Source organism: Osmerus eperlanus, chromosome 16 (genome assembly GCF_963692335.1).
Source record: "Osmerus eperlanus chromosome 16, fOsmEpe2.1, whole genome shotgun sequence".
In the NCBI taxonomy this organism is placed as follows: Eukaryota; Metazoa; Chordata; class Actinopteri; order Osmeriformes; family Osmeridae; genus Osmerus; species Osmerus eperlanus.
Window position 1 is genome coordinate 4,601,442 of NC_085033.1, and position 27,532 is coordinate 4,628,973.

The window sequence follows — 27,532 nt, forward strand, 5'->3', positions numbered from 1 at the left end:
TAGCTCACATGGGCGTCTACGTTACCAACGATCCATTATATATCCTTTATTATGCAAATCCTTCGTTCTTGAACTTGAATAACAGGTTTAGATTTCATTATAACTTGAAAATGACATTGAAAATAGCATATCCACCCCCCCCAACACACAAACACACACACATATTTACTTACTTTATTTTATTATTATCACCTCATGAGTCTTACCAGTTTGAGGATGAATTTCAGAACAGATTAGCATTTGTTCATTCTTACATTGAGTAAAGTGGTTCAAATTGTGTTTTTGTCATTGGAGATTTTAATGCTGACTTGTCAGTTTGCTCTTCTATATTTGCAAAACACCTATTGCACTTCTGTAATGACAGCAATCGTATGCTTGTTACGGCCTGTAGGGCCTTGCAGTTGGTGTTGGTCTGCCCTGTTGTGTTTGCCCCTCCCTTTCGTTTTCCTCCCTGTCGTTGTCCGCAGGTGGCTGTCCGCGATTGGCTAGGATCGCCGTGCTCGATCCGGATTGCCTTACACACTAGGCAAGGAACGGTGTCGCCCCATGTAATTTTTGATAGAGAGGCATTATTTGGGTTAGGCAGGTTATTTAGCACTTTTATTGTTTTCATTCCTTTGGCACCGTTCATGGCCCCCTTGTTCTCCTGTGACGCCTTGTCTGTTTGTATAATAAACACACGGTTGTATTGACACCCTCATCTGTGTTCGTGTTGGCTGCTAGTGGTTAGACCCTCCTTTGCCCCTAGACATATTGGAAGCCTTATTCAGTTCGCGTAGCTCGTCCGGGATACATTGGACTGCCCACCGTAGTACCGGTCTGCTGCAGTTAGCTAGGGTTGTGTGTTTTCGCGTGTTTTTGTGTTTGGTCATGGCTCCGACAATCGTACAACGGTTTTTGGACGCACCGTCCAGCAAACTGCTGGACCAGTGCCGCACGGCTGACCTGTGTGCGTTGATTGACCATTATGATCTGCCCGTAGCCAAGGGCAAAGTCAAGGCGGTGCTCAAACAGGGCGTTTGTGATGTACTGACAGAAAGGGAGGTGCTGCCTTCCCCTGAAGCAAGTGCTAGTGTTGAGGGCGGTGAGGAAGTAAAAACCCCATTTACTTCGCCTCGATTTGAACCCCAGTCCCTGTCGCCGGCGGGCTCGGGAGAGGGCTCCCGTGTTAAGGTCCGCATCACCCGTCTCCAGATGGAGAAGACTGACAAAGAGCACGCTCGGAAGGCAGAGTACGAGTATAAACTAGAGGTAAAGAAGCTTGAGGGTGAGTTCAGACTGTTCAGACAACTAGAGTCGGAGGAGAAGATAGCTCTGGCTCAGGTGCGGTCGCCTCTTTCTGATCCTGGGCAGCCTCGTGCTCCGCCTGCCCAGTTTGACATCACCCGGAACATTGCCCTGGTGCCGCCGTTTCGAGAGTCTGACGTTGACTCGTACTTTAGCATGTTTGAGCGCATTGCAGCCTCACTGAACTGGCCCAGAGAGATGTGGCCCCTGCTGCTGCAGTGCAGGCTGACAGGTAAAGCACAGGAGGTGGTTTCGCTCTTTGCCTCTCGAGGAGAGTGTGAAATATGACTGCGTGAAGGCTGCTGTTCAACGGGCGTATGAGCTGGTGCCTGAGGCCTATCGCCAGAAATGTATACACCACAAGAAAAGTCCACACAAGACGTTTGTGGAATTCGCAAGAGAGACGGAAAACTTATTCGACAGATGGTGTATGGCCACTGGCTGTGACTCTTTTGCTTCTCTCCGTGACTTAGTACTAATAGAGGAGTTCAAGAACAGCCTGCCTGACTGGTTAGTGGTCTATGTAACGGAGCAAAAGGTTGCGTCCTTAGCCCAGGCTGCAGTTTTGGCTGATGACTTCGTTCTGACCCACAAGACTGTTCACTCCCCCTGCTACAGAGTCGGCCAACCGGGGCGCAGCGCCCTCGCGCAGCCCCCTGTTTAAGCGTGGTTTCGCAACCATCCCACCTCACACAGGTGAAGAGCGGGAGTGCTAACCGAACTGATTACTGGACGGTTCAGGGTTGCGGTACAGCCAACTCTCCCTGTAGCCGGGATTTCACTGATACTGGGGAACGACATTGCAGGGGGTCGAGTGCTGCCAGTGCTGGAGGTGTTTGATGTTCCACAGGTGCCTGGAGGAGAGCTCGCTGTCCTCTGTGTTTCCGGCCTGCGTGGTTACGCGTTCACAGTCCCGTAGGCTGGGTGATGATGTGGTTGGTTTGGACGACACGGTGTTGGGCCCCGTGTTCCGCGAGGACAGTAAGTAAGTAAGTAAGTAAGTAAGTAAGTAAGTAAGTAAGTAAGTAAGTAAGTAAGACTTTATTTATATAGCACATTTCATACAAGAATTGTAGCTCAAGGTGCTTTACATAAAATCAATAAAAACAATAATACAAGTGATAAACAATTCAAACAAAAATAAAAATCCCAATAAGATCTCTGTTCAAGAGAGAAAACAACTTTAAACATGCATCTTAAAAGTGACATATACATTTGGTTCACCCCTGGTCTGTATATATAAAACCATACACTCTGTTAACAGATCCTTTCCCCAGGTCAAGAGTATGGGCCATATTCTCTGTTAACAGATCCTTTGCCTCAGATCAAGAATACAGATTGTTTTACATATTTGTTTAAATACTTCACGCGACCAGAGTTCTTGTACGCTATCAGAGTTCGCCAACTCTGACCTAGACAAAGTAAAATTAGCAAGTCAAATAATGACCTAAATTTACTAAACCAAGATTCTACAAAAATATAACTAATAAAAGTAGGATTACAAGTAACACACATACATTTGGTTCACCCCTGGTCTGTATATATACAACCATACACTCTGTTAACAGATCCTTTCCCCAGGTCAAGAGTATGGACCGTATTCTCTGTTAACAGATCCTTTGCCTCAGATCAAGAATACAGATTGTTTTACATATTTGTTTAAATACTTCACGCAACCAGAGTTCTTGTACGCTATCAGAGTTCGCCAACTCTGACCTAGACAAAGTAAAATTAGCAAGTCAAATAATGACCCAAATTTACTAAACCAAGATTCTACAAAAATATAACTAATAAAAGTAGGATTACAAGTAACACACATACATTTGGTTCACCCCTGGTCTGTATATATAAAACCATACACTCTGTTAACAGATACTTTCCCCAGGTCAAGAGTATGGGCCGTATTCTCTGTTAACAGATCCTTTGCCTCAGATCAAGAATACAGATTGTTTTACATATTTGTTTAAATACTTGTGTCGCTAGTTTGTCGTACTGAACAGAGGCACATGGACTCTCTCGAACCAACGAGGGAGGTGTTTTCTGTGTCCAGGGAGCTCTTTGTGCGTGCGCAAGGTGAAGACCCCTCTTTGGCTAGCGGTTTTTCTTCAGTGGTAGACTAGGTAGGGGGCAGGTTACTGCGTATTTCTTGGAGGATGGGCTCTTGTCGCGCAAGTGGACCTCCCACAAAGGGGTGGACGAAAGTTGGAGTTCTGTGTTCCAGATATAAGTGCCACTCGCTTTTCGGTCGGATGTGTTGACCCTTGCTCATGACCTGCCCTGGTCAGGGCATTTGGGAATAAAGATGTGGCAGGGCACTGCCGAACTTGCCGAACCTGCCAAGTAACCGGAAAACCGAATCAGGTTGTTCCTCCCGCTCCGCTCTGCCCTATCCCGGTGATGGGAGAGCCGTTTGAGCGCGTCATAGTTGACTGCGTTGGCCCCGCTACCAAAAACGAAGGCTGGGAACCAGTATCTGCTAACGATAATGTGTGCTGCCACCCGCTACCCAGAGGCCCCTTACATACCCCTAGTTATCATTATGAGTGTTGTATTTTCCTTAAATCTACAGTAGCAAAGGACATATGACCTTGAGACAAAATCAGTTGTCTATTCAGACAAGAGACAGTCATACAATTCTTGATGGTAGTTTGGTTAATTGTACCTCTCCTGAAGCAAAGCTGTGTATGACAAAGGATTAAATGCACAGGGTGTGTTTTTTCACGTCAGCCTCCCCAACAACCATGCATTCAAATTCCAAAACGTTCAGTGGTTTCACTACTTTTTCTAAACACAATCACTTTCCTGCATCCCCAATGAACATATTCTGTTTTGTAGTATATAATTAGTTTATAATGTAATTTATTTATAGGAATCCAAATAACAAATTAGTGACTTGTCCAAAAGGGATTATAGGGATCATATAAAGTCATAGGACTATAGTATTTTTATTTAAGGGCAGCATGGTGAAATTATAAGGTGGGATGATTTGGAGGACGGCCTCCACCTCCATCTGAATGGATGGTTCAGAGGTGAAAGGAACCTCTGAGCGGATAGTGCATGGCTTTCAAGCTTTCAAGTGTTTCCTCTCACTTCTTTTACGCCACAGGGAGTGACTTGGAGTGTATTTCACACTGGGCTCAGCTAAGTTGTGTTCCCTTGAAGAATGAATGACTTACCTGTGTTGATCCTGCCAAACACATCAAAGAGACAGGTTGGCAAGAGTTAGAACCTACTGAATTAAACAGTAATTATACATTATGCTCAACAATTCACAAACCATTTTCATATATTTATCTGGTGTCTATGCATGCAGGAAATAACATTTCCTTAAACCAGTTTAACAGGCGAGCCACATATTTTTCCTCCCACCTCATTTGCGTCCACAGGTGCAGCCGTGATCACACAGACAAACTGTGTGGGGGATGAGCTGAGACAGAGTACCTTTTTTCAATTATTATTAGAGATGGACCTGCATTGCTTAAGCATTATGGTTAAGGCCTTTTCTCTCTCAAACACACACACACACATGCACACATGCACACACACCAAACATACAAGTAAAGATGACTAAAGACACACATAAAATACCATAAGCGTTTACACACACAATGTATACACATACATGCTTCATGGCATAGATCGCAAAGACCCATTGGATGTGTGAGAAAAAGTATACTGTTAAACATCCTGTAAAGTGGAATTGAAAATGAGTTTTAAGTTCATCACACCACAGAAAAATGTGTTGTTAACTACCCATCCAAATTTGAATGAAAAAAAAACACAGACAAGTAGGCTATGTTAAATTAGGCTTTGAAATTGTGAGAAAATCAGCAGTCTTCTCTGCTTGAGACTGGGGGGGGCGTCGCCTGAAGGAGCTGAATCTCCGCCCCTTCGAATTGATTGAATTTAGCAACAACAGCAACACTAGCTAAATCAATTGCAGATATCAGAACAGACCTACATGCAGTCTGAGTGTTGTATGTATTATTACTTTGTCTTTGGATCATACCAGCTGAGTAACATAATGCAACCGTCTGTGATCGGTCGGGTTTTGGCTCCGCCTATACAAAACCTGATCTGGAAATAACATTTCCTTAAACCAGTTTAACAGGCGAGCCACATATTTTTCCTCCCACCTCATTTGCGTCCACAGGTGCAGCCGTGATCACACAGACAAACTGTGTGGGGGATGAGCTGAGACAGAGTACCTTTTTTCAATTATTATTAGAGATGGACCTGCATTGCTTAAGCATTATGGTTAAGGCCTTTTCTCTCTCAAACACACACACATGCACACATGCACACACACCAAACATACAAGTAAAGATGACTAAAGACACACATAAAATACCATAAGCGTTTACACACACAATGTATACACATACATGCTTCATGGCATAGATCGCAAAGACCCATTGGATGTGTGAGAAAAAGTATACTGTTAAACATCCTGTAAAGTGGAATTGAAAATGAGTTTTAAGTTCATCACACCACAGAAAAATGTGTTGTTAACTACCCATCCAAATTCGAATGAAAAAAAAACACAGACAAGTAGGCTATGTTAAATTAGGCTTTGAAATTGTGAGAAAATCAGCAGTCTTCTCTGCTTGAGACTGGGGGGGGCGTCGCCTGAAGGAGCTGAATCTCCGCCCCTTCGAATTGATTGAATTTAGCAACAACAGCAACACTAGCTAAATCAATTGCAGATATCAGAACAGACCTACATGCAGTCTGAGTGTTGTATGTATTATTACTTTGTCTTTGGATCATACCAGCTGAGTAACATAATGCAACCGTCTGTGATCGGTCGGGTTTTGGCTCCGCCTATACAAAACCTGATCTGAAAACGGAAGAGAAACTGTTCAATGGTATATTGGCCGTTAACTAACCCTAACCCTATAGGTATACCCATATTAGACATTCTCTGGATATAGCTCCATATAAACCTCCATTCATTCTGCACTCGCTCGTTAGTGCCCTCATATGGAACCAGAGTGGAACTGCAACCAGTTCAGAACCCGGAAGTTTCACGAGAGTGACAGTTCTCCCAATATTAGACATTCTCTGGTCTAACTCCACATTTCAGTGCGAGAAAGTTTTCGCGCTTTGCACATGCTTTCAGGAACTCATTTCACACGTATATTATGTACTGAGAAGCAAATCATGGAATTTGCTTTACAGGATCTTTAAGGTTTCTCACCTTATCAGTTTTGGCCTCTCAGTCCGGTTTAGCTACTATGCCTTCAGAATAAGAGCATTCCACTAATGTAATGTGTAAATTCGGTGGCACACTGCATGTTCGGATTGAACGACTCGTTCAATCCGAACATGCAGTGTGCCGTATAGGGCCTAATCGCGATTAACATTAAACGTAGTAGCTAGTTAAATATGAATACATATGTATATTTTTTAATTATAAATTATGAGGAGTTTCCAGTGAAAAAACACAAATGTAAACAGAAAAGCAATATGTGTTTATAAATACTGTTATCTTTGTGTCAAAGGAATACAATTGACACGAGGCGATTATGAGCCTCTTGTACAAGCACTGGGGAAGATAGGTTCGACGGGGGGGTGGGGGTTCGACGGGGGGGGTGGGGGTTTGGGGGGCTCGATATGTATTTCTCATGTGTTTTTCTTCTTGTCCCTATTCCTTTTGGTAGTTTTTACTGATGATGTAAATATATTTGTATGTGTATGTTGTACAAAATGTTATAGCCTAGTACATTTGTGTGTCCTTGATGTTAAAGTTGTTGTTGTACGCTACGAAAGAAAAAACATCTTTGAATAACAGACAATAAAGAAATCCAATCGAATCCAATTTATATATACGCTATAAATACTCAGGAGAGCTTAAAAACGTGTAGCCTACCATTGGACCCTCAATAATGGAGAAAGTCTGGCCCTTGTGCCCTGGACTCATGGGGGTGATTGGTACACAAATATACAAGGAGAGATTAATCAAATGGAAATTACATTTATTCAGGAGTGAGACATGTGTCACAATATTGATACGTCTTTAGTCTACATAGTTACAGGACGTGTTTTACTGTAGTAGAAAAAATGGACATTCACGGAATCCATTAAAACACATCCCATATTGAGGTAGGTCTACAAATATAATTACAGTTTTCCTCACTGTGCACTTTTGACCTAAAATTTTTTAAACTAAATTGACAGTTATTGAATGAATGATTATTTATATTATATTAGAATTTAATCTAAATGTTTCTACCAGGATTTGGTTTACTCATCGTAATCTAGTATTTTATACATCAGTACCTTTTATTTTGAAATCTTGGGAAGCAACCAACCGGAGACTCGTTTACTCTAGTCATCTACTGTGTAGCCACGGAAGTAGCTAGCAAGCAAAACAACTCAACACAAAACTGACTTGTAATAGGTAGCTGGCTCCAGTTGCTTTTTTGTTGTTGCTTATCACACTCGTTTACCGATTTCAGAATCATGAGCAACCCTGGTTTTTCTTCTGGACGGGGGAGAAACTCAGTCGGACCTGATAAAGTCGACATGTCATTAGGTGAGGCCTCACGCTGCAAACAATGTATCTGGAAAGATCCACGACATAACTGAACAGCAGCAGCCAGGCTAATAAATACAGAACACATTGCTATTACTGTCCCCGTTTACTGTTGCCTTGCAAGCTTCCGAGACAAATTTACCATAATGCTCGGGCTTGTTTATTTACAATCTGGCACACCTAATGCTAACTAGCTAGTTTACACGAAGGCACGTTCCAAACGGGTTCTTCATCATGTTTGAGAATTCCAAAGTGTCGTGAGTTTCAAGCTACCTAGTTTTGTTTCATGCCAACACAGCAACAAGACATCAGAATATTTGCTGTTTCCTGTCAAGGTGTCAGAGGCAACGTTCTCGCAATAAACGTATCGAAGGCAGCACTGAATCACATATTGTAGCTTTATGAATTCATGTTAGCTAATGCTAGCTAGTGCTACCGACTTAACGAGATGTGTGCAGAACCTATATTATTTATTTTATGATGGACTGCCTGAATTGAACCGACTTGAGTTTTTGTTGTTGTTTGTTTAACATATGTCTGTGTCCCTATAGATGACATTATTCGTTTAAACAAGAAAGAGCAACAAACACGGAGACAGAGCACAGGGAATCTCAAAGGCCAGTTTCCCAAGGGAAGAGGAGTTGCAACCAGAAATGGGGGACCAATTCAAAGAGGTCTGCATTTGTCCTTTGGATTTGGATAGTCATAACTTACAGATGACACCTGTGGATACACATGTAACAGTGTTTGTTTGACAACATGGGTTTGCATATCCAGGAGGAGGTGTAACTAGAGGAGCCAAGGCAGCAAGGTTTGGTGTTCGAGGCAGGAAGATTCCACCTCCAGCAGGTCGACGTCGGGGGCAAGGGGTCATCACTGGACTGGCTGCTCGGAGGACAGCTTCTCTACAGAAAGGCATCAGTCCATTCAACAGACCGCCTGTCAATCAGGTAGCAAGGGAATCTGGATTCATCTCCTACGTATTTCAGAATCCACAAACTTCACTTTCCTGTGGAAGTGCCATGTGTTTTTGAAAGTAGTTAAAAAGAAGGGACTTGAGGGATCCAAGAGGCTACCGCTAATTAACCACTCAATCTTCACCAATTACATCTCTAACAGAAGTCACGCCCTTTTGTCCAACGCAACAATACCCAGTACAGAAGGCTGGAAGGCCAGATGAGACCACACAGGCCGACTGACATGCAGAGAGGCCCCAACACAGCAGCCCGGAGGCCCTTTCAGCTGAAGAGACGGTGAGGCTGGCTGATTTCTTTGTCTTCGTTAGTGACCGCCTCCACATCTCCATAGTGGAAATCTCACAAAGTATATTTGACATAACATATATACATTTTCATTTTTTCTCAGCTAGAAGTTTGTTGGCAGTATGATTCGGAGACCATCATGATTAACCCTCGTGCTGCCTTCGGGTCACATGACCCAAAGGTTCATAACGAACCATCGTTGTGTTTACCCAATTTTACCCAATACAAAAACAAATTAAAATAATTTTCTTTTAACCTTTGCAATGTGGGGGGTCTGAGACAGCCCAACGGTTAAAAGAAAATGCTTCACTTTGTCTTTGTATGCGGTAAATCTGTCGCAATACGACGGTGGGTCACAATGACTGATGGGTCAGAATGACCCGAAGATAACACAAGTTTTTAGTTTCTGGACCAATTTCTGTTTGTTGTAATCCTGTCTCCAATCCAACCAGGCCCTTGCCTCCAGTTCAACAGGCTCAGAGAGATGCCCGTCAAGCCACGTTTCTGTCCCGAAGGGGGCTCAAGGTATGAGTTCAAAGGTCTATTTGACATTGCTTATGACCATGACTGTTTATACCAAACAGGCTCGACATCCTGTAAAGATGTGGGATTGAGTGCCGCATCTGTAAACCTTTTCTTTCTTTTAGGTTCATACACAAGTACAGAAGCCTGTTCAACCCATTGTTTCAGGCAGAAACAGGCAGTAAGTATTTGAGTTGATGCTTGATATTCAACCACCCCAAATTCCATGGATGTCGGCCTGAACATCTGCTGATGTCACATTTATGACATTTTAAAGATCCTGTAAAGTGGAATTGAAAACAAGTTTAAGTTCACCACACCACAGAACAATGTGTTCTTAACTACCCATCCAAATTTGAATGAAAAAATCACAGACAAGTATGTTAAATTAGGCTTTGAAATAGTGAGAAAATCAGCACTTCTCTGCTTGAGACTAGGGGGGCGTGTCGCCTGAAGGAGCTGAAGCTCCGCCCCTCGCTGCCTACCTACGACCCAGATAATGGACGCTACGTCAAGCCAAACAAAACAGTATAGAATTAGAATGTATTTGTTCAATGAGTGAAACATACAGATGCATATAAATGAAATGTTCCCCTGAGCTGTAACACAGGAGTAAAAATGGACACCAGAGCTCTCCAACTACTTCTAGCACATTAGCTGTACCATTTCACCAAAATACCATCATTCTACACCGAGTAGCCTAATGTCAAGTTAGCGGTTTGCACTAACTCATAGCAGAGATACCTCTGGAAAAGTAATCTATTATAATTATAACAAGCACACAGAACTGAGTGATGAACTGCTGGCAGCGGTGGATAGTCCAGGTGCGACCGGAGGAGGAACGGCCGGGAGGGCGATGCTCGGTACAGCTCCGCGCTGAGAGGGTGTGTCCCTCAACCCCGTCTGTCTGTGGTCAATGTTGTGAAATGGTCACTGCAGAGGCGGCTGTTGAAGTTTATCCGAAGCTCTCCATCAGCGTGGCTCTTCACAAAATCAATCCACCTATTTTTCCTTTCCTCATCAATAGGGAAATTAAATAGTGTTGCAGCGCAGCTGAAGTTTTTGCATCCAGGGAAGATGTAGTTTGGGGTGGAGGGAGACATCCTGAAGCTAGCTAGCTAGCTGATGTAGGCTACAATAACAGTACAGCAGGAGGAACCATTCAGTGATCTGACGTAGATGGGTCAAAATGACGTAGATAGGAAAAATGTTGGCCCGCCCATTAAAACCTGATCTGAAAACGGAAGAGAAACTGTTCTACAGTCCAACTCCACATTTCAGTGCGACAAAGTTTTCGCCCTTTGCACATGCTTTCAGGAACTCATTTCACACGTATACAATGTACTGAGAAGCAAATCATGGAATTTGCTTTACAGGATCTTTAAATGGATCCTTCTTTGGAGGACACAGTCAGACAAAAAGCTGTGCATCTACCTAATTGTTCCCCCAGGTGGCGTACATCAACAAACAGCAGTGGAATCCTCACTGTGTCCATTGACAACCCCACAGCCAGAACACAGCCAGAGTGAGTACTGTTTACTGCATGACAAGCATCACATGCCACCGCCCAAGTCTCATGACTCAAAATGTGCTCTGTTTCATGTCTTGTTTTACCCAGGCCTCCAAGCGCTTGGTCCCTACACCCTCCAGCACCCAGTATACCTCCACCCAAGATGGAAGTTGTGGAGGAAAAGAAGCCACCTAAGGGAGTCCCTCTGGAATTTGACATCAACAGTGTGGGGAAACCGGTGAGAACAACCACTGCTGGCGCTGGAGTTGAACTTGAGGCTGCGATCAAAAGCGACCAGTCACAAATCAAACAAAAATAAAGTTTTACTCTCACGTTGACAAATCTTTAGAATCTAAACGTTTTTAAGCTAGTCCAAGAGAATTTTACTGGCAGTATAAAAGGAACATTGAGGTGTTGACAGCTGACCTTTCACAGGAACTTAAAAACAGGCTCCAAAAACTGTTGATTTAGATTGTCATGGCAAATCCTTTTTAATGTTTACTACAGATTTATATGGTTCATTCAGATGGTGATGTATTTTGATGTGCTGCCACAAACCAAATAGGCACATGCATCACACACTTTCTTTTCACATGCAGCGCCATCTAGTTTAATGCCAGCTCGCCAACGACTTGCATTGCTAAGATCATAATCTTTCTTTTGTTCACGGTCACTGAAACCACAAATGTGCTGATATCACCATTTATGTATTCCTATCACTATCTACTGGTTTAATGTCTGTGTGTGAAAATGAACATGTAACGTCTGATATTTAAACCTTGCCAGCTTCCTCATTCATTAGTTTTTTTTCTTCACAGCAGACAAAGATGACTTTGAATGAGCGATTCCGGATTCTCAAAGATCAGCGTTTTGCCACAACTGCCACAGCAAGCAAAGGCAGCCGATTTGTCACTGTCGCTTAGTCCAGGACAAACAGAAGAAGGGATACCCTTCAACGGCCCTTTCTATCCTTTTACCTTTCTCTCACACAATGACCAATTCCACCCCCCACCCCCCCAACAACAGTTTTGAAGGATGGATTAATCCAACGGTCTTGAATTACTCTTGATGAGGGGTTAGTGGGAGAAATAAGAATACCCTGTCCACTACTATTCAAAATTGAGATGCCGTTATCACAGAGGAACAACCTTTCTATTTTCAATCAAGGCATCCGAATCATTCACACTGTATTACAGTCTGTGTTGTGTTTAGGGGCTGTTGTCTGTTGTATCAGGAGGAAATGGACAATGTTTTCTTCACCTGAAGTGGGACAGCAGTACTATCTTTGTAAAGGCCACCCAGAGAGTTTTTTTCTTTGAGAGGTTGTGCCAGGGATATTTGTTCGAGCTGTGAATAATGTGTAAGTGCTTTGAAGATTTAAAAGAAAAATTGGTCGTTTTTTGTAATGTTTTAAATAAACAATTGCTCAACATTCTTTTTTCTAACTTATGCAAGTTGCAATGCCTATCAATGTTGCTGTGTATTTAACTACTGTTTAGCTGACTGTTTAAAACAACATATTTGTATTTGTTTTTCAGTGGCAGAGTTGATCAGTTCCATTTTAATAGTGGCATTAGGGGGATAATCTATTCTTATTTCAGTCACAGATGAGAACTGGATTTAAAGGCACTAGCTAGGAGGACCAAGGGCTCCGAAGATAGCAAACATTTGTTTAGATGTGGTTGTGCAACCATCCCATGGAGACTGCTCCATCCCACTAAACTGCCCTGACTACAATCTGCATCTGTGTGGTAAGAACCATTTGAATGAAACAGAAATGTGTATTCTACGGTTTAAGGATAGTGGAAAGTCGGTTGGTGTGTTCTGGATGGATGTGGGAGCCATCGTGTGGCTCCAAATGGTCATTCCAATTGAAAATCTATTAAACTTCTCAAGGGTACTTCACAGATCTTACCAAATCTAGATACGCAACGTTTGTAGACTGATATAACAGGTACAATTACTCACGTTTCCATAAACTTCCATTCCATCATCTCAAGCATTAGTTGTCAAGGCACTGATTTGGCATTTTAGCTGGTGTAGAGTATTCCCACTCAGTGTTCAGCTGCTGGATAGTTTTGATCTGGTTGCGAGCTGGATGCAACCTTCTTCTAGCCCTCGTTAGTCAAGCAGAAATGGCTCCAGGTTAAATCCACCATCTGACCTACTCAGAATCAACTGTGTTTTACCAGGCGAGTTTAAAGGGATATTCCCCCACACTGCCTTACATGATATGTCACATGACATGTAAGGATTACATTAGTTGAACATTTATAGTGTCTAAATGATGGACAGTATCTGGTTGCTAGGTATCAATGCACAAATTACTACAATGGGTGTAATCTGAATATTGCATTTATTTAAATACATTAAATTTAGCAATGTAACAAAACTATTGGCATAGGAAATTCAAACACCATTTAAATGAAAAAAAAAAATACATGGCTCACTTCATTTTCTGTAGCTAGTGTCAGCGACACTAGTTTTTTCTCTCAAAATCTCCAGCTGTTTTTTCCATTTCCCCCCTCTGACATTGTTCACAGACTACTATCTTACAATAAGAGTGCTGAATAAAAATGAGGTAAGAAAGTGGTTTGAAGATTACAGATCATGCAGAACATGCTAAACAGCAACAAAAATATTTTGTTGTAGAGAAAGAAAAAAACCAACAATGTGCATTACAAAATAATCGATTTACACAGCTTTGCATCTTTGGTTACAAAGTATGTTGAACGATTTCACAGCTTTTCCCCCCTTAACCAAAGACAAATGCACATGAAGACAAGGCTATAATGATGGGGTAGGGGGTGAATAGTATGGCAATACTTTCTATTGATAGAAGAAACTAGCAAAATAAAAATAGCCTCCAATAGATTCAGGTTACAATTTCATGTCACAATAATTGGCGTTTACCTGTACAAACTTGCTATGCTTTTGATACTTAACACTATACAAAAAGATGTACATTCAAACTGGATCTTGTCATTTGTGAAAACACAAAGCCGAACTATAACTGCCGTTAGTGTTAGACTAATGTCAGACTTTATTGCCTACATAGAAAGGTAGTTCATGTTCACAGACCCCAGGATTTTCAAGGTGGCCAATCACTTGAAACACAGAGGAAAACGTGTGTGTGGAGGGGTGATCATTTTGAAGAAGAAAAAAATCATGACATTGTTCCTTTATGAAAATAGCAGCCCTGTAATAAATAATCATAACAGTAGACCTCTGATGCATGGATTGGACTCACGATTAAGCAATGGCAGCGGTGACGGCTCTGAAAATAGACTCTTCCACTTCCACGAAACAGCAAGGCTAAAAATAAACCCGTCCACCCACTGGATTATATCGCTTAAAAAAATATCTCTGACTTATTCATTCGTCCCTCCTGTGAGCTGTACCCTCTTCCACACCCAAGGGGGGGGGGTCGAGTCATGAGTCAGCATCTAGTCCACAGGCTCTGACCAAGCATTCAACTAGTCCAAGATCCAGCAAGGTGCCACTTGTAAGATCCCACCACTCCCTCTCTCTCTGGATGATTGCATTAACACTGGGAAGGCCTACAGCACACATTCATACGTGTATTCACAAACACACTGACAATCTCTTAACATACACACACAGACACGCAGAAGCGCTGCTCTTGGTTGTAGTCAAGCTGGTGGCTTTCACATTCAAACTGTAACTAATTGAGGATTCAATTACGTATTATTCTGTCCCTTTCATGAACAGAGAGGAACAGGATGAGCTTCAAGCAGAGGTGACACTAGGCTGTGTTTGCTGAGGGTGCTGGCTGGCTTCAAGATTGGCCCGGGGTTGCTGGGCCTGGTGTTGCTGGGGCTGGGCCTGGTGTTGGGCCTGGTGTTGCTGGGGTTGGGCCTGGTGTTGCTGGGGTTGGGCCTGGTGTTGCTGGGGCTGGGCCTGGTGTTGCTGGGGCTGGGCCTGGTGTTGCTGGGGTTGGGCCTGGTGTTGCTGGGGCTGGGCCTGGTGTTGCTGGGGCTGGGCCTGGTGTTGGGCCTGGTGTTGCTGGGGTTGGGCCTGGTGTTGCTGGGGCTGGGCCTGGTGTTGCTGGGGTTGGGCCTGGTGTTGCTGGGGCTGGGCCTGGTGTTGCTGGGGCTGGGCCTGGTGTTGCTGGTGTTGGGCCTGGTGTTGCTGGGGTTGGGCCTGGTGTTGCTGGGGCTGGGCCTGGTGTTGCTGGGGCTGGGCCTGGTGTTGCTGGGGCTGGGCCTGGTGTTGCTGGGGTTGGGCCTGGTGTTGCTGGGGTTGGAGTTGCACTTGAGGCTGCAATTGTAGTGGGGCAGAGACATTAAGTTGTCCGGCCCCTTGCTGGGGAGGAGCGCTCGTAGAGTTTGAGGCTGCTGGGACGGAAAGCTGTGACAGCTGGTCGTTGTTGGCCAATGATTTCAACACAGCATTCTCCCTCTCCAGTACAGAGTTCCTCTCAAACAGCTCCTTGATCTGCTCCTTCAGAACCTCCACCTCCTCACGCACCGCATACATTAGATGGCTTTTTACCAAGTCCTGAGCAGGCAAAACCAAATTGGGAACAAACTATGAGCTCACAAGTATCCTTTTGGTACATCCAAGTACTATCTAGACCCCACACTAGGGAAGCCATTCCTGATGTCCTACAACCAGCATATGATACTGCAATCATAATATACATTAGGGGAGAACAAAAACCTTTGTCTATTTGAAATGGAAAATAGTCTTAATTACTGTTATGGATAGTCAACCATGTTGTGTTCTAGTATGTCCAAAATCAGTATAATTACATTTTAAATTATACACTTATAAAAAATCAATGACTTACCATTGCCTGTTCAATCTTATTATCAATGGCAACAACACTGGCTCCAGAGGCACTAAAAATGGAAGAAACGATAATGTATTCAGACAACTAGGCTACACAATGAAAACTGATTGACTAACCTGTTCAAAAAATGGGATTGCAGACAGTCAAATAAAGCATTAAACACAAACCACTTTTGCAATATCCAAAAGTTGATATATTGACCATTTTCACCGTTTAGCACATTAGTTATAAGCCTAACATACAGAGATTATATTTGGGTCAACTGGGGCCCGATGAATGTGGTTAGGCATGTTCGCGTTATATAGGCTACCGACTTCATTCCAAGTAGCCCTGTATGGGAAGTATAATTCATTTGTTGTAGATGTGCAGAAGAAGTGCATGCTTTCACAAATGATGTAATTTGACATGGCTACAAAAATGCCCATGTAATGCCAACAAAGCTGTGTAGTCAGTTGCCAAGAGCAGGGAAAAAAACGACTTGGTTTCTCACTTCAACAAAACACACGCTGCACGTTTTAAACAAATGATGCATAGAACAAGCAAAACCCATTTAAAGAAGTGCCAAACGGAAAATAATATACGTTTACCTGCGTCGTTCCCTGTAAGTATACAGTGACCCCGAACAACCATACGGGGACATGGGACAGGGCGGTAAATTGTAAGAAATTGTGCACCGCATGATTGGGCGAACAGTGCTCCTTCACTGGCAGCTGTAGAAAGAAGGTCACTACGGCTCACCGAGGTACTGAAGTAGATCACGTTGGAACTACATTTAGCGAGATGAAACGTGAGACAAACATTTGTAGAAGTCGAAACTGATTTACTAGGAGGCGGGGAGAAAACCACACCTCCCCAGCTTTTTGATGTGGAGACAAGGAAAAATAATATGACACGGGTGACTGAAATCTAACCCTTTTTCACATGGTACTCTTTATCAATGGATGCAATCTGTCATGCATCATTATTCAATAAATTATGTTTCCACAGGGACTTTGTTAACAAACCACACCATCTAGCATCCATGTACACACCAAGTATTTTATTCTGCCTCTCTCAAACACACACATAATAACAGAGCACAAAAAGTTGTGTTTCTCCTCTGCCATTAAAATAACTTGCTGGAGCAATTGTTCAGACGATTAGTATCAACAGGACGCTACCCAACCAGGTGAGGAATGTCCTCATAGCTCTTCCTCCAGCCATGTGACCCCAGGTGTCTTTACAAAACAGCTGACAAATGAAGACAAACCAAGACACACACATCCTGTAAGGCTGACAGGATCACCAATTCAAACACTTTTCTTGGAAGTGCTTTGGAGAGCGGGTTAGGCTAACCCAATGTGTGTTTCATTAGGTTAGGAGGTGTGTACGTGGGCATACACACACACACACACACACACACACACCTCCCCATCGAGCAGACCTCATGCAGATGTGGAAATATTCCCTATCATGAGTTTAGCGAGCTGGTAGACACGGGCCTCTTTGCAAGTAGCCACTGTTCATGACTCACTCCCTGCAGCAGCTAAGAATCAATGTTCAAAGATGAAGAACGGTACAGCTGGAGCTAAAAAAGAAGCGTTACATTTCCCAGAAGTCCTGTGAAAAGACTCTCATCCAAGAGCAACTGGTCATGATGACTGTACAGAGACCAGAACATGAGGCTTGGCAGTGGATGGTGTTTGGAGAACCACACCACCAAGTAAGCCCCCTCTGCACCCACATGACCAGCCTGAAGCCCCACGGCTCTTGTTAAAGCAATGGCCTTCAATGGACGAGCCCCTGACTTCAAACACACAGAATACGTGGTGAAGCCACCAATCTGGCTCTATACCTAGGGGAAATAGTACAAACAATGTACAACTGCCTGTGTTCGTTTCGGAGCACACAGGGCTCAATGCTCGGCTGAGATCAAACGACACGCCGGCGAATGGTATGCGCTCTTATCCTGGTCCATCTTGGAAACTCAGAGTTGTAAAGTTTACCTTGTGCAATAACAGGAGGCGTGAGGGAGGGCACCGTCGATGGTTTAGTGGTCATATGTTAAACTACGAATGGTTGAGAGGGAGAAGGGGTCCCAGAGACGACTGAGAATCAAACACGTCTCGGTTTATTGGGGGCAGGGGGGTTGTCATACCTTGCCCCTGGCAACTGTTGCCTGAGTGTAACTTGGAGGCTATTTCAGTGACACAGACAACCCAGGTTAGGACATTCTCTTCACCCCTTTGGCACACAATAAAAAGAAGCTCAAAGCTCAAAAGCAAGGCCAGCGACAACGCATGTTCACAGTGTGTAAGTGAGATGAACACCTTTTAGTGAACTTTACAGAGTGCTTGCTCATTAAAGACACAGTACAATGTCTTCAAGGAGCAGGTGCAAACGAGCTTTGCGTGACAACAGGCAAATGTTTCTCTGCAGTTAAAGACAACTTGACTGAATGCCTATTTCTCATGCAAAGGTGCTTTAAAACCATGCTCTTGTAGTGAGGTAATCATGCCTGAGGCTTGTGAGCATAGCTGCTGTCATATTACAACAGGTGTCATTATTAGCCAATCGGCACACAATGTCAGAAAACAGCAGTCTGATCTTCACAGTCCATACGTGAGCCAAGTAATGCTGACAAATGCAACTGACATGACACAATCTGTTAAGGACCCAGGGCCACTACTAATTCCATCTGTGTGCTGTAATTCAATCTGTGTGCTAATAATAGGAGTCTGTGTGCCAGCAATACACCTCAGGAACAGGAAAGGATCCCAAGTATTCAGTCTGAGGCCCTCCAAAGTTACTCTAGTCCCAAACTACAGGCGTGAGGGGAGGGGAGAAAACTAAAAGCCAAAAAAGCACACTTCCAAGATGCTGACAAGTCCCCCCCACATACACACACCTCCATTAGTGTCTCTGTTGGGAGGCACTAACAAGTCAGTCAATATTTTAGTCAGTGGTCTGCAGTCCGAGCCTCACCGTAGGGCTGGGAGAGTGAAGGGGAGGCAACCGGGTGTGACATGACTGCCTGTGTGTGCAGTTCCTGAGCCGTGCTGCTGGTGTGTCCTCTGAACGTTTCTGATTGCAGTTTGTCTCCCCATCTGCTGTTCTGCCCATCCAGATATAGTTTACATGCCAACCCTTTTCATAGGTTTTTCAATTTGTATCTAAAGAATGTTCTGCCTTCTGAATGTACCCTCATTCCGGCTATGGAGGTCCTCTATGTTTGGTTCCCATCCATGAACACGTACATAGTTTGCCACTGAGAACTTCACTGCAAACACACACGCAAATATCATGCGGCTGCCCTCACACACACACACACACACACACACACACACACAAACACACACGCCAACACACACTCATGCACACAGGCAGGTCTGTTCGAGCCAGTACAGTACCTATCAATGTGGACCTTAGAGTCTTGCAGCCTGTGGCCAGACTGGAAGGCCTGGTAGAAAGCCATGGAGGGGTTCCTGTGCCAACCAAAAAGAAAAGGAAAAACAGGGAAGGGGGGAGAGAGAGAGAGACAGAGAGGGAGATAAATCGGTAGGGAGGATAGAAAAGAGGAGAAAGCAGGCCTGGCTCATGTTGAGCAACAGAAGAGTGTTCAACGATGGGTGCTGAGATTGCACTTGGGATATCACAAGTTCCAGGTAGAAACTAAATTGGTAGTGTACACAGTCCACAAAAACTCATAAGTGTCTTTTATTCCCGTTTCTCAGTAACCACTAATCACCCATAAGGAGAATCCCAGTACAGTCTCATGCCAGAATCTCAAAAGTTCCAACATCTTACGTTGAGGTCTACAGACTATAAGATAAGTTGTCTTTTGGTGACTGCTGTGTTAGTAGGAGGTGGGGAGTGGGAGTGGTCTGGCTCAGATGGTTAACATTACCTCCTATGCCCCTAACTATGGGGCCTTTGAGTCCACGAAGTACACAGTGTTCTATAGCAAGGGATGTGTGTGTGTGTGGAAGGAAAATGCCCCCCCCGCCCCTCGTTCACTTCAGAAAAACTCAAACACACATACAGGCGTAGGCACACACACATTCCTACACTGGGGAAGAACAAGTTTATCAACTGCATGTGTGTGAATATCTCAACTCTTAAGACAGAGCTCTTTTCCTAGAAACCTCTGGCTTAATACTCCCCTTGTCACATTACCTCAGGACCAAACACTTTAACTTTTCCCTTGGGTTTGTGGGGGATGGGGGGGTTGAAAACAAACTGAGGCATTATTTCTCAGTGATTTCACTTATTTGTTGCCTTACTTTGCTAATATACTGACTTCCTTCACTTCTTGTATTGGTAATACCAGTACACAGAAAAATTGTCTGAGCATGAGATTAGCAAGACCTTAGACATTTGGTATGGTGAGTATTAAGAAATAAAGGTAAGAGAGATGGGAAGAGAGAGAGAAAAAGGGGTAGAGAGAGAAAGAGAATTGGAGAGAGAGGGTGGGGAGAGAGAGAGCGCGAGAGACTGGTGTTCATGTACCCTTCAGTCCTCAGGCCCAACTGTCAGTCCCACAGCAGAAGTAGGTCAGGACTATTTAGATTCCAGCACCCTAGGGGGTCTGGGGGGTAGTTCCCAAAGGCAAAGGTTGGAGTAAGAGGAGAGAGGGACGAGGAGAGTGCCCCACTCCCACTGTAATAATTCAAACATGGCTTCTCTTTGGAAATGTAACCCTTGTAGGCCCCTACTCAACCAGGTGGCAGAGGGCAAACCAAGACAGAAGCAAAGAGACCGGAAGGAACCTGGGTTCCCAGGGAAGAGTGGCCTTGTGTGCTGAAAGTCCCGGTTCAACCTTCAACTGAACCAAGCCAGCCACCTAAATACCACACATAGCTAGATGGAATAGGTGTGTAGGCCAACCTGGGCTGAAGCCAGTATGACATAAGCCTAAGTCAGGAGATGCTGTTGAAACAGCCTATAATAAGCAGAGCTGAGGACATGCTGTTCTGTAGATACAAGAGGGCCTCTGTGTACCTGTGGCAGAGGTGCTGACTGAGGAAGTGCTTATAGACAGAGCGACTGGGAGTCGGTCTTGGTAGTAGAACAATAGTGCTTTCTGAAGAAAGAAACAAAGAAAGAAGGTATTTACCGTACGACCACGGCTTAAACATGCACCACAAGTTGCTTACATTTCAAAGCAGCTGTAGATGGTAGTGAGGGCAAAGGGACTGTGCAGTGAGACAGAGGGTGAGACAATGATCACCCTACATCCTCCTCCGTTCTTCTCAGAAAAACAGGAAACAGCAGGACACCCTCCCAGAGGTCAGAGGCAAAGTGACACACAAATTACATATCCTTTTCCAATGGGCCCACTTTGCATGGAGCTATGGCTATGCCTGCAACCCCTACAACTTTCACCGCAATACCATACGTTGACGCAAGCCTGAACAGTAAGGACATTCTGTGGACATTATGTGTGAGGGGAAAAAATATATCAACAAAAACAAGGAAATACTACACACAGGGACAAACTAATCTTATTGATTATGGTTATAGAACAAGTGCTGCCCGACTGGCTTGAGTATTTTATCATGCAAAAAAGAAATGCTTATGAGCTCTGTTTTAACTCCAACTCAATTTCAACCAATTTTATTACTAACACCTGTGAAGATTTGTGGTTCACTGAAGCCTGACAGGAGCAGTGACAAAAACTGGAAGTATAGCTTCTCCCTCTACGCTGTCTACTTTCTTGTCGCTACAGAGTAGCGACAACAAAACTCTGTGCTCCACCCCCTGCACAAGAATATTGAGCCAAATCTCTCTAAACGAACGTTTACCCCTCCTCCTCTTGTCCACCCACTCACTGTCTCTCTCCTATGGCTGTCCCTGCTGCACATCCCCCCTACTTTTCTGGCTCTGGAGGACTTATTTTAAGTTGCACATTGGGATTCAATTACAGATTTCTTTCAGCAGGTGATTACTTTTTAATTGATTTGTAAAAACTCTCAATTCCAGTAAGGCATTTCTGAATGTGGCTGTTTGTTTTACCTCTGGTTGCACTTTTCCTTATCTTACCGAGGAAGGAAACATAAGTTTCAGTCATTGGACCAAGAGACTGTGCTTCTGTATTTCTTGACAAGAGATAGAGAAGGACGTCATACATAGTTTCCATATTTGCTTCACGCTCTCTAGAGCACCTCCTCCAGCTCTAGGAATATCTCATTCATTGTTCAACAGCAATGTCATTCAACACTATCTTTCCGTGAACAACAAATCTTTCTCTGCTTGCCTGTCAGTCAGGGACTCTACCACTAGACACAGCAGAGGAGGTAGCACAGAATGTACAGATGCACTGCTGTCAGGTATGGCTGGCCAGGTGCCCAGATGGGGGGGTTTAGCTTCACATACCTGGCACCTCTCTGCACTGTGTGTGGGGTTGACTATATATTTCAATGACATTGGGAGGAGTAGGAGTTTTTTTTGTGAAGTGACCCAGATTCATTCTAAGTTGACACAACATGACAAAAAGGGAGAATAAGTCGTAATCCTACAATTTGTTGTCGTATTGATCCTTTTAATTATAGAAAAATTTGAACCACATGAGAGGGTGGGTGTCATGGCTAGGTGATGTCACATGGAAGAACCCATGTGACAAAAATTGTTATGGTGGACACGCCCCCTCTCCCACATCCTTATCTGGCATACAGGGCCACTATGGAAAGACCACTGTTCGCTGTGTGATAGCGCAGCCCTATCAGCCAAGACCCCTGCTGCTGTCAACTTGGGAGGGTCTTTTCACAAGCTAAAGAGCTCATTTGACAGTGAGCAAAGGACAGAGGGCCCAGTCACTTGAATCATCAAGCTGCAAGAAGCTCATCAGCAGCATCACCTCCTTTAAATGGCAACATATAACTGTGGGATTCATCAACGTACAGAATCACAACTACCACAGTCAAACTAGGCATCAGAAATACCACCTTCACCACTGACCATGCATACAGCCTGCTCTATAAAGTCTGTAAAAAGAAACCATAAAAAGAGATTTGAGGCGCTTTACCGTTTCCTCTTGCGCTTGCCAACCTTGAGTGCACAGCTACGGAACTGAAAGTCTTAAGTTTAGAAAGGAAATGAATAAGATGAAAAATTGTATCTGCATCTGTGTTATGGTATGCATGCCAGTTAGCTACATACCCGTGTATCAGCAGAGATCAAATCAATCTTTAAAATAATCAATAATAAAACTACCTTGAGTCAAGTACGTTTCTTTTAGTAACTTTGATTCACCAAGGCTGGATCCAAATATCATCTGACTAGCAGTTCATTCTTCAATGATATGGACTTGTGACGTTCTTCAGACATGGGCCAATCTAATAGGACTGGGAAAACCTTGTGTGTAACTTGCGTTTGCGTGCGTCACAAACACGCAAGAGTCCATCTGACTTATTAGTTTGTGCTTGAAACACAGTCATTTGGATGGATTAGAGTATTATGAGGAACTGCAAGCAGCTACAGACATAGTTGAAGTTAGCCTGTGATGGAGATGGTTCATCCAATCACCTGCCAAATATTTTTTTTTAAAGCATCTGCCCTTTTCTAATTTCCAAAGACAACTTCTCAGATGGCCAAAATGCCAAATGACGTTGTGTCCTTGGGCAAGGCACTTCACCCTACTTGCCTCGGAGGAATGTCCCTGTACTTACTGTAAGTCACTCTGGATAATAGCGTCTGCTAAATTACTAAATGTAAATGGATATGTGTAGCAAAGGCTTTTGAAAATGTCAATAAAACTGGAAATAATAATATAGCTATAAAATATTATAAATCCCTGTTATAAAACACTAGGTAACAACACATCTGCTGCAGAAGTGTCCATCTTTTGCAGTGTAAGCTCCCAGCTTGCCAGTTTATTTAAATGACACAGTAAATAGATGCCTGTATCTAATGCACAACCAGCTTAAGAGGTTGTCCGAAAGTGTAAATTCCAAACCCTTTTTGGGGAGTGTTTTTAAGCTGAGGGGGTCATGGGTGTTTTCCTGAAGTTGGCTCCGGCACTCTTTCAAGCCCTAATGAGTAACACTAAACATTATACTTCCTTTCTGTGTGCTTCTACTCCAACCCCTCCCTTCTCCCCACCTCCAATCCTGTCATTTCCCCTCCGTGTATAGCCCAAGCCAGCAAAGGGAAAAAGTCTTTGAGTCTGGCCAGCCATACAGCACCAAAAACCTATTCTTTGGATATTGCGACTTCCTTATGACAAGTATAGAGGATGAACCGACACTTACCTCACTAAACTGCTTGTGTGTCAGTAACAAAACACACTTTCATGTTCTATCTCCAGAATACACACAAAAGGTCCCAAGATACATGTAGAGGCTAACGTATGACTAATCACTATCCATTTATTTAGCATGTGAAAACACTGAATGTGACAAAACTGTCACAGTGCCTGTGCAGGTTCTTCAGTGTTGTTAACTTAGAAGCTCGTTCTTGCTTACTGTATGTATTAACCTGCTCTCACAGTGATTTACCTGTCATCATCTCCGTCCACAGGTATGGTAATTCCAAACAGGCTGTTGACAGATGGGCTGGTCAGCTGCAGGTTCTCAGGCATCAGAGGTTTCATCAGGTCTTTCCCAGAGAGGCTGGGAGGCTGGCTGGCCAGGCCCTCCACCTTACCCCTGCTTCCCTCCACCTGTCCAATTCCTACAGACGAGAGGCCCTGGGCCCCACTTGTGTTCCCAAGAGTTCCTGCACCATTGGGGGGGATCTGAGTCTGCTGACCAGCAGGCAAGACAGAGGAGGATGGGTTTGGCGTTGTGGAGGCTGCGCTGGAGGCACTGAGCAGGGCAGGGGGCACACTGGTGCCCACGGCAACAGCAGGCACATTCTGGAGGCCGGGGGGAGCTGGGTAGAGGTTGAGAGGCTGCCCGGATGAGGCATAAGGACCCACTGCCTGCTGCTGCAAGGTAGGCACCATACCCAGTAAGGAGCTGCCAGCACCTCCCAATACTGAGTGCTGCAACAGGGTTGAAGCTGGCTGACTGACAGGTAAAGAGCTCCCTCCTGCAATCAGCATCTCTCCTCCCTGCCCCAGCATGGAAGCCCCGCCAACCGAAGGAGTCACGACCGGCGAGGGGCCCTGGCCCAGAGACTGTCCCACAGAGTGGCTTGCTATAGGTAGGGTCTGACCAGCCAAGGCCACTGGGTGCATGGTTGCAGCCTGGTGTTGTTGGTAATAGTCTGCCTGGTTCTGAGGAAGACCTGAGGACTGGTTGGACAGGTGGTGTCCCAGGGGAATCTTCTGTAGCATGGGCTGCTGCTGGGGTGGGTAGACTAGTGTCTGAGTCTGGGCTGCAGAGGGAACACTAGGAGACTGGCTGCTGTGCCCAATTGGAACCAAATCCTGGGAGGCAGCGCTTGTAACATGTACAACCGATGGTTGCATGGCTGGTGCAGTCATCGACTTGTTGGAGAAAGTGCTCTGTGTGGCCGCTCCCCTGCCAGCCTGTTGCGCAACACTGTAGTTGTGATGGTGGAGTTGCTGTTGCTGCAGTGTCTCTGCTGAGTGTGTGTGAGAGGCAGACACAGAAGCATCGGTCATGGAGCCTAGGCCCGAGTGTGTCGCTGGGGCAACCATCGAACCACCTGTCACACCCAGCCCACTGTCCCTGTCTGTGCCGGGGTCTGGGATGTTGGCATGTCTGATACTATCTACTGATCTGTTGACAACAGAGGCTTCTGAGTCTTTCTCGAAGAACTCCATACAAGTCCACCTGCCCCTTTTGAAGGGCTCTCCAGTACCATGATCAAGTTTGATAACCCTGAAGCGTGAACTGCAACTTGCTGTAGAGTTTGTAGTAGAAGGTGTTGAACTACTCACCACTGGCTGGGACGTGCATACTGACATATTGGTAGTTCCCCCACTTGCTGGTGGGATAGGCTGTTGTTGCACAACCCCAGGCAGTGTGATAAGAGGAGGACTGGTAACAGAACTTGTTACCATGGCTTGCTGGCTTGTGTGAGTTGAGCCTATCACTCCTGCTTTCCGAAAACCCTTGTTTGTAGGTCCAGGCATAGCAGACAACTGTCCAACTTGAGGTGTATATGATGGTGCCACAATGCCTGTTGTTTCTACCCCTCCAATATTGTTTTGGGTTTCCTCTGACGAAATTCTGTCGCATACCGTCTCATACTCGACCCTGGACACTTCGAAAAGTTCTGACGAGACGTCTTCGGTCCGGGATTCGTCTGGGTCATCCAGACTCTCAGTGTCGTCCGCAACACTGCTGGCTGCCACCTGAGCCTGTGTTACACTTGTGATCTGAAAGCAGCTCTTCTTTTTGGCTGGCATTTTGGACATTTTGAGAACCTTTGTATACAACACTGGTCTGAATACTCCCGATTTAAGCAAGGGAGATGATATCAGCTGTTAAATACCTAGAGGTCTAAAACAGAAGATATACATATATCCTAAAATGTATAGCTAGCACGATCACTAACTATAATCAAGATGAGTTTGCGTCACCCGTCTTCCTCTTGTCTCCTGTTGCATTTTACGAGTCCAAAACGAAGCTTGATCCTCGGAAGTTCAGCAATGTGGCTGATGCCAACAACTTTTAGTTAATAGATCCAACTTAATGATAAATCCGAACTGGCCTGTCCATTTAATATACCGGTTCTATAGTTCTCAACCCACCGCTGCAAGATACAGCTCCCCAGCTGCAGGCGCTACTTGAGGCGGAGGCGGGCCCGTACCCCTCAGGCTTCACTCAAAGCTGGCTAGCCAAACCAGCTAGCTAGCTAGCTAGCTAGGTTAGCTCTAGCTTCAACACTCCCCCCTACGTTAGGACAAGTATGTAAGACATCCCGCAAAACAAGTATCCTCTTTACACTCTACATGTACTTGTAATTTCCGAAATGTAGTACGTTTTCAAAATACGAGTATGACCAAATTCAAAAAGAGAGTCGTTTCAATTTTACACTTCGGGGAAACTGAAATTTGAAACAGCTCCGTCCTACCTCCCTTAATCTTGACAAGATGGCTATGTATGAATGTAACCGCACTGCATCGTGGGAATCTTACGCAACAATTTGTACGTAAAGACATTTGAGAATATCTCTTTCTTTATGCCCCCACCCTTTTCTCCCCCCAACACACACACACACGCACACACAATGTATGCACGTTTTGCACTCTAAGGTACACTTGCTAAATATATTTGTTTTTATTATTTTCTGTTTCACTAAATTCATTCTGCACTGTTCAAAGGTAAGTTACACCTCAATGTGGTCCAATCCAGCAACAATCCCTCTTACACACATACACACACTCAAATATCAGAAAATCTATGAATTTGTGATAATTTTACTTTTCAAAACAGGCCCATTCAATTCCAAACAGACTTTTAAAATAATAGACTGCATGGCACATTTGGGGACGTAAAAGTAGCCTACATTTCAAAAGTAAAACTAAATTACAAAAGCATGAATGAGTTTAGAAAACACAATCTGTTAAGCACTGATACTGAGTAAACCTGTTAGAGACAAAAACTGCGTACGCAGTATTTTCAAGCCTATGCTGAATTTTGGATGAGTTGGCTATCTCAAAAAGCAGGTAACACATTTTACACCTGTGCACTTTTGAGAGATTT

The 27,532-nt window shown here is 44.3% G+C and overlaps 2 protein-coding genes across 5 annotated transcripts; one reads left to right on the forward strand and one right to left on the reverse strand.

Moving 5' to 3' along the window:
* Positions 1–7,592: 7,592 nt before the first annotated feature.
* On the forward strand, positions 7,593–12,560 carry LOC134036820 (UAP56-interacting factor-like). Of its 3 annotated transcripts, none has more exons than XM_062481925.1 (9): positions 7,593–7,825; positions 8,377–8,499; positions 8,603–8,775; positions 8,945–9,078; positions 9,540–9,612; positions 9,735–9,790; positions 11,060–11,134; positions 11,228–11,357; positions 11,941–12,560. In XM_062481925.1, exons 1-9 carry the CDS (start codon positions 7,753–7,755, stop codon positions 12,040–12,042), a joined length of 939 nt encoding a protein of 312 aa, XP_062337909.1. In that variant the 5' UTR covers positions 7,593–7,752; the 3' UTR covers positions 12,043–12,560. The 3 variants fall into 3 exon arrangements, with proteins under 3 accessions (XP_062337909.1, XP_062337910.1, XP_062337908.1); XM_062481926.1 differs by having other exon boundaries at positions 8,981–9,078; positions 11,938–12,560; XM_062481924.1 differs by having other exon boundaries at positions 7,595–7,825; positions 11,938–12,560.
* Positions 12,561–13,456: 896 nt separating this feature from the next.
* On the reverse strand, positions 13,457–26,929 carry LOC134036034 (TSC22 domain family protein 2-like). 2 transcript variants are annotated; one of them, XM_062480744.1, is made up of 4 exons: positions 24,410–26,929; positions 15,933–15,984; positions 14,999–15,640; positions 13,457–14,965 (listed from the first exon to the last, which is right to left on the reverse strand). In XM_062480744.1, the coding sequence occupies exons 1-4, from the start codon at positions 26,239–26,241 to the stop codon at positions 14,870–14,872; spliced, it is 2,622 nt and encodes an 873-aa protein (XP_062336728.1). In that variant the 5' UTR covers positions 26,242–26,929; the 3' UTR covers positions 13,457–14,869. The 2 variants fall into 2 exon arrangements, with proteins under 2 accessions (XP_062336728.1, XP_062336726.1); XM_062480742.1 differs by having other exon boundaries at positions 13,457–15,640.
* Positions 26,930–27,532: the final 603 nt, after the last annotated feature.

Bases quoted from the DNA above. Each gene is read 5' to 3' on its own strand.
- LOC134036820 (XM_062481924.1), top strand. From the start codon at position 7,753: ATGAGCAACCCTGGTTTTTCTTCTGGACGGGGGAGAAACTCAGTCGGA. The intron at 9,613-9,734 runs GTATGAGTTCAA...TCTTTCTTTTAG, and splicing joins TGTCCCGAAGGGGGCTCAAG to GTTCATACACAAGTACAGAA. The intron at 11,135-11,227 runs GTGAGTACTGTT...TGTTTTACCCAG, and splicing joins ACAGCCAGAACACAGCCAGA to GCCTCCAAGCGCTTGGTCCC.
- LOC134036034 (XM_062480742.1), bottom strand. From the start codon at position 26,241: ATGTCCAAAATGCCAGCCAAAAAGAAGAGCTGCTTTCAGATCACAAGT. The intron at 15,985-24,409 runs GTAAATCACTGT...TTCCATTTTTAG, and splicing joins GTGGACGGAGATGATGACAG to TGCCTCTGGAGCCAGTGTTG. The intron at 15,641-15,932 runs GTAAGTCATTGA...TTGCCTGCTCAG, and splicing joins ATAAGATTGAACAGGCAATG to GACTTGGTAAAAAGCCATCT.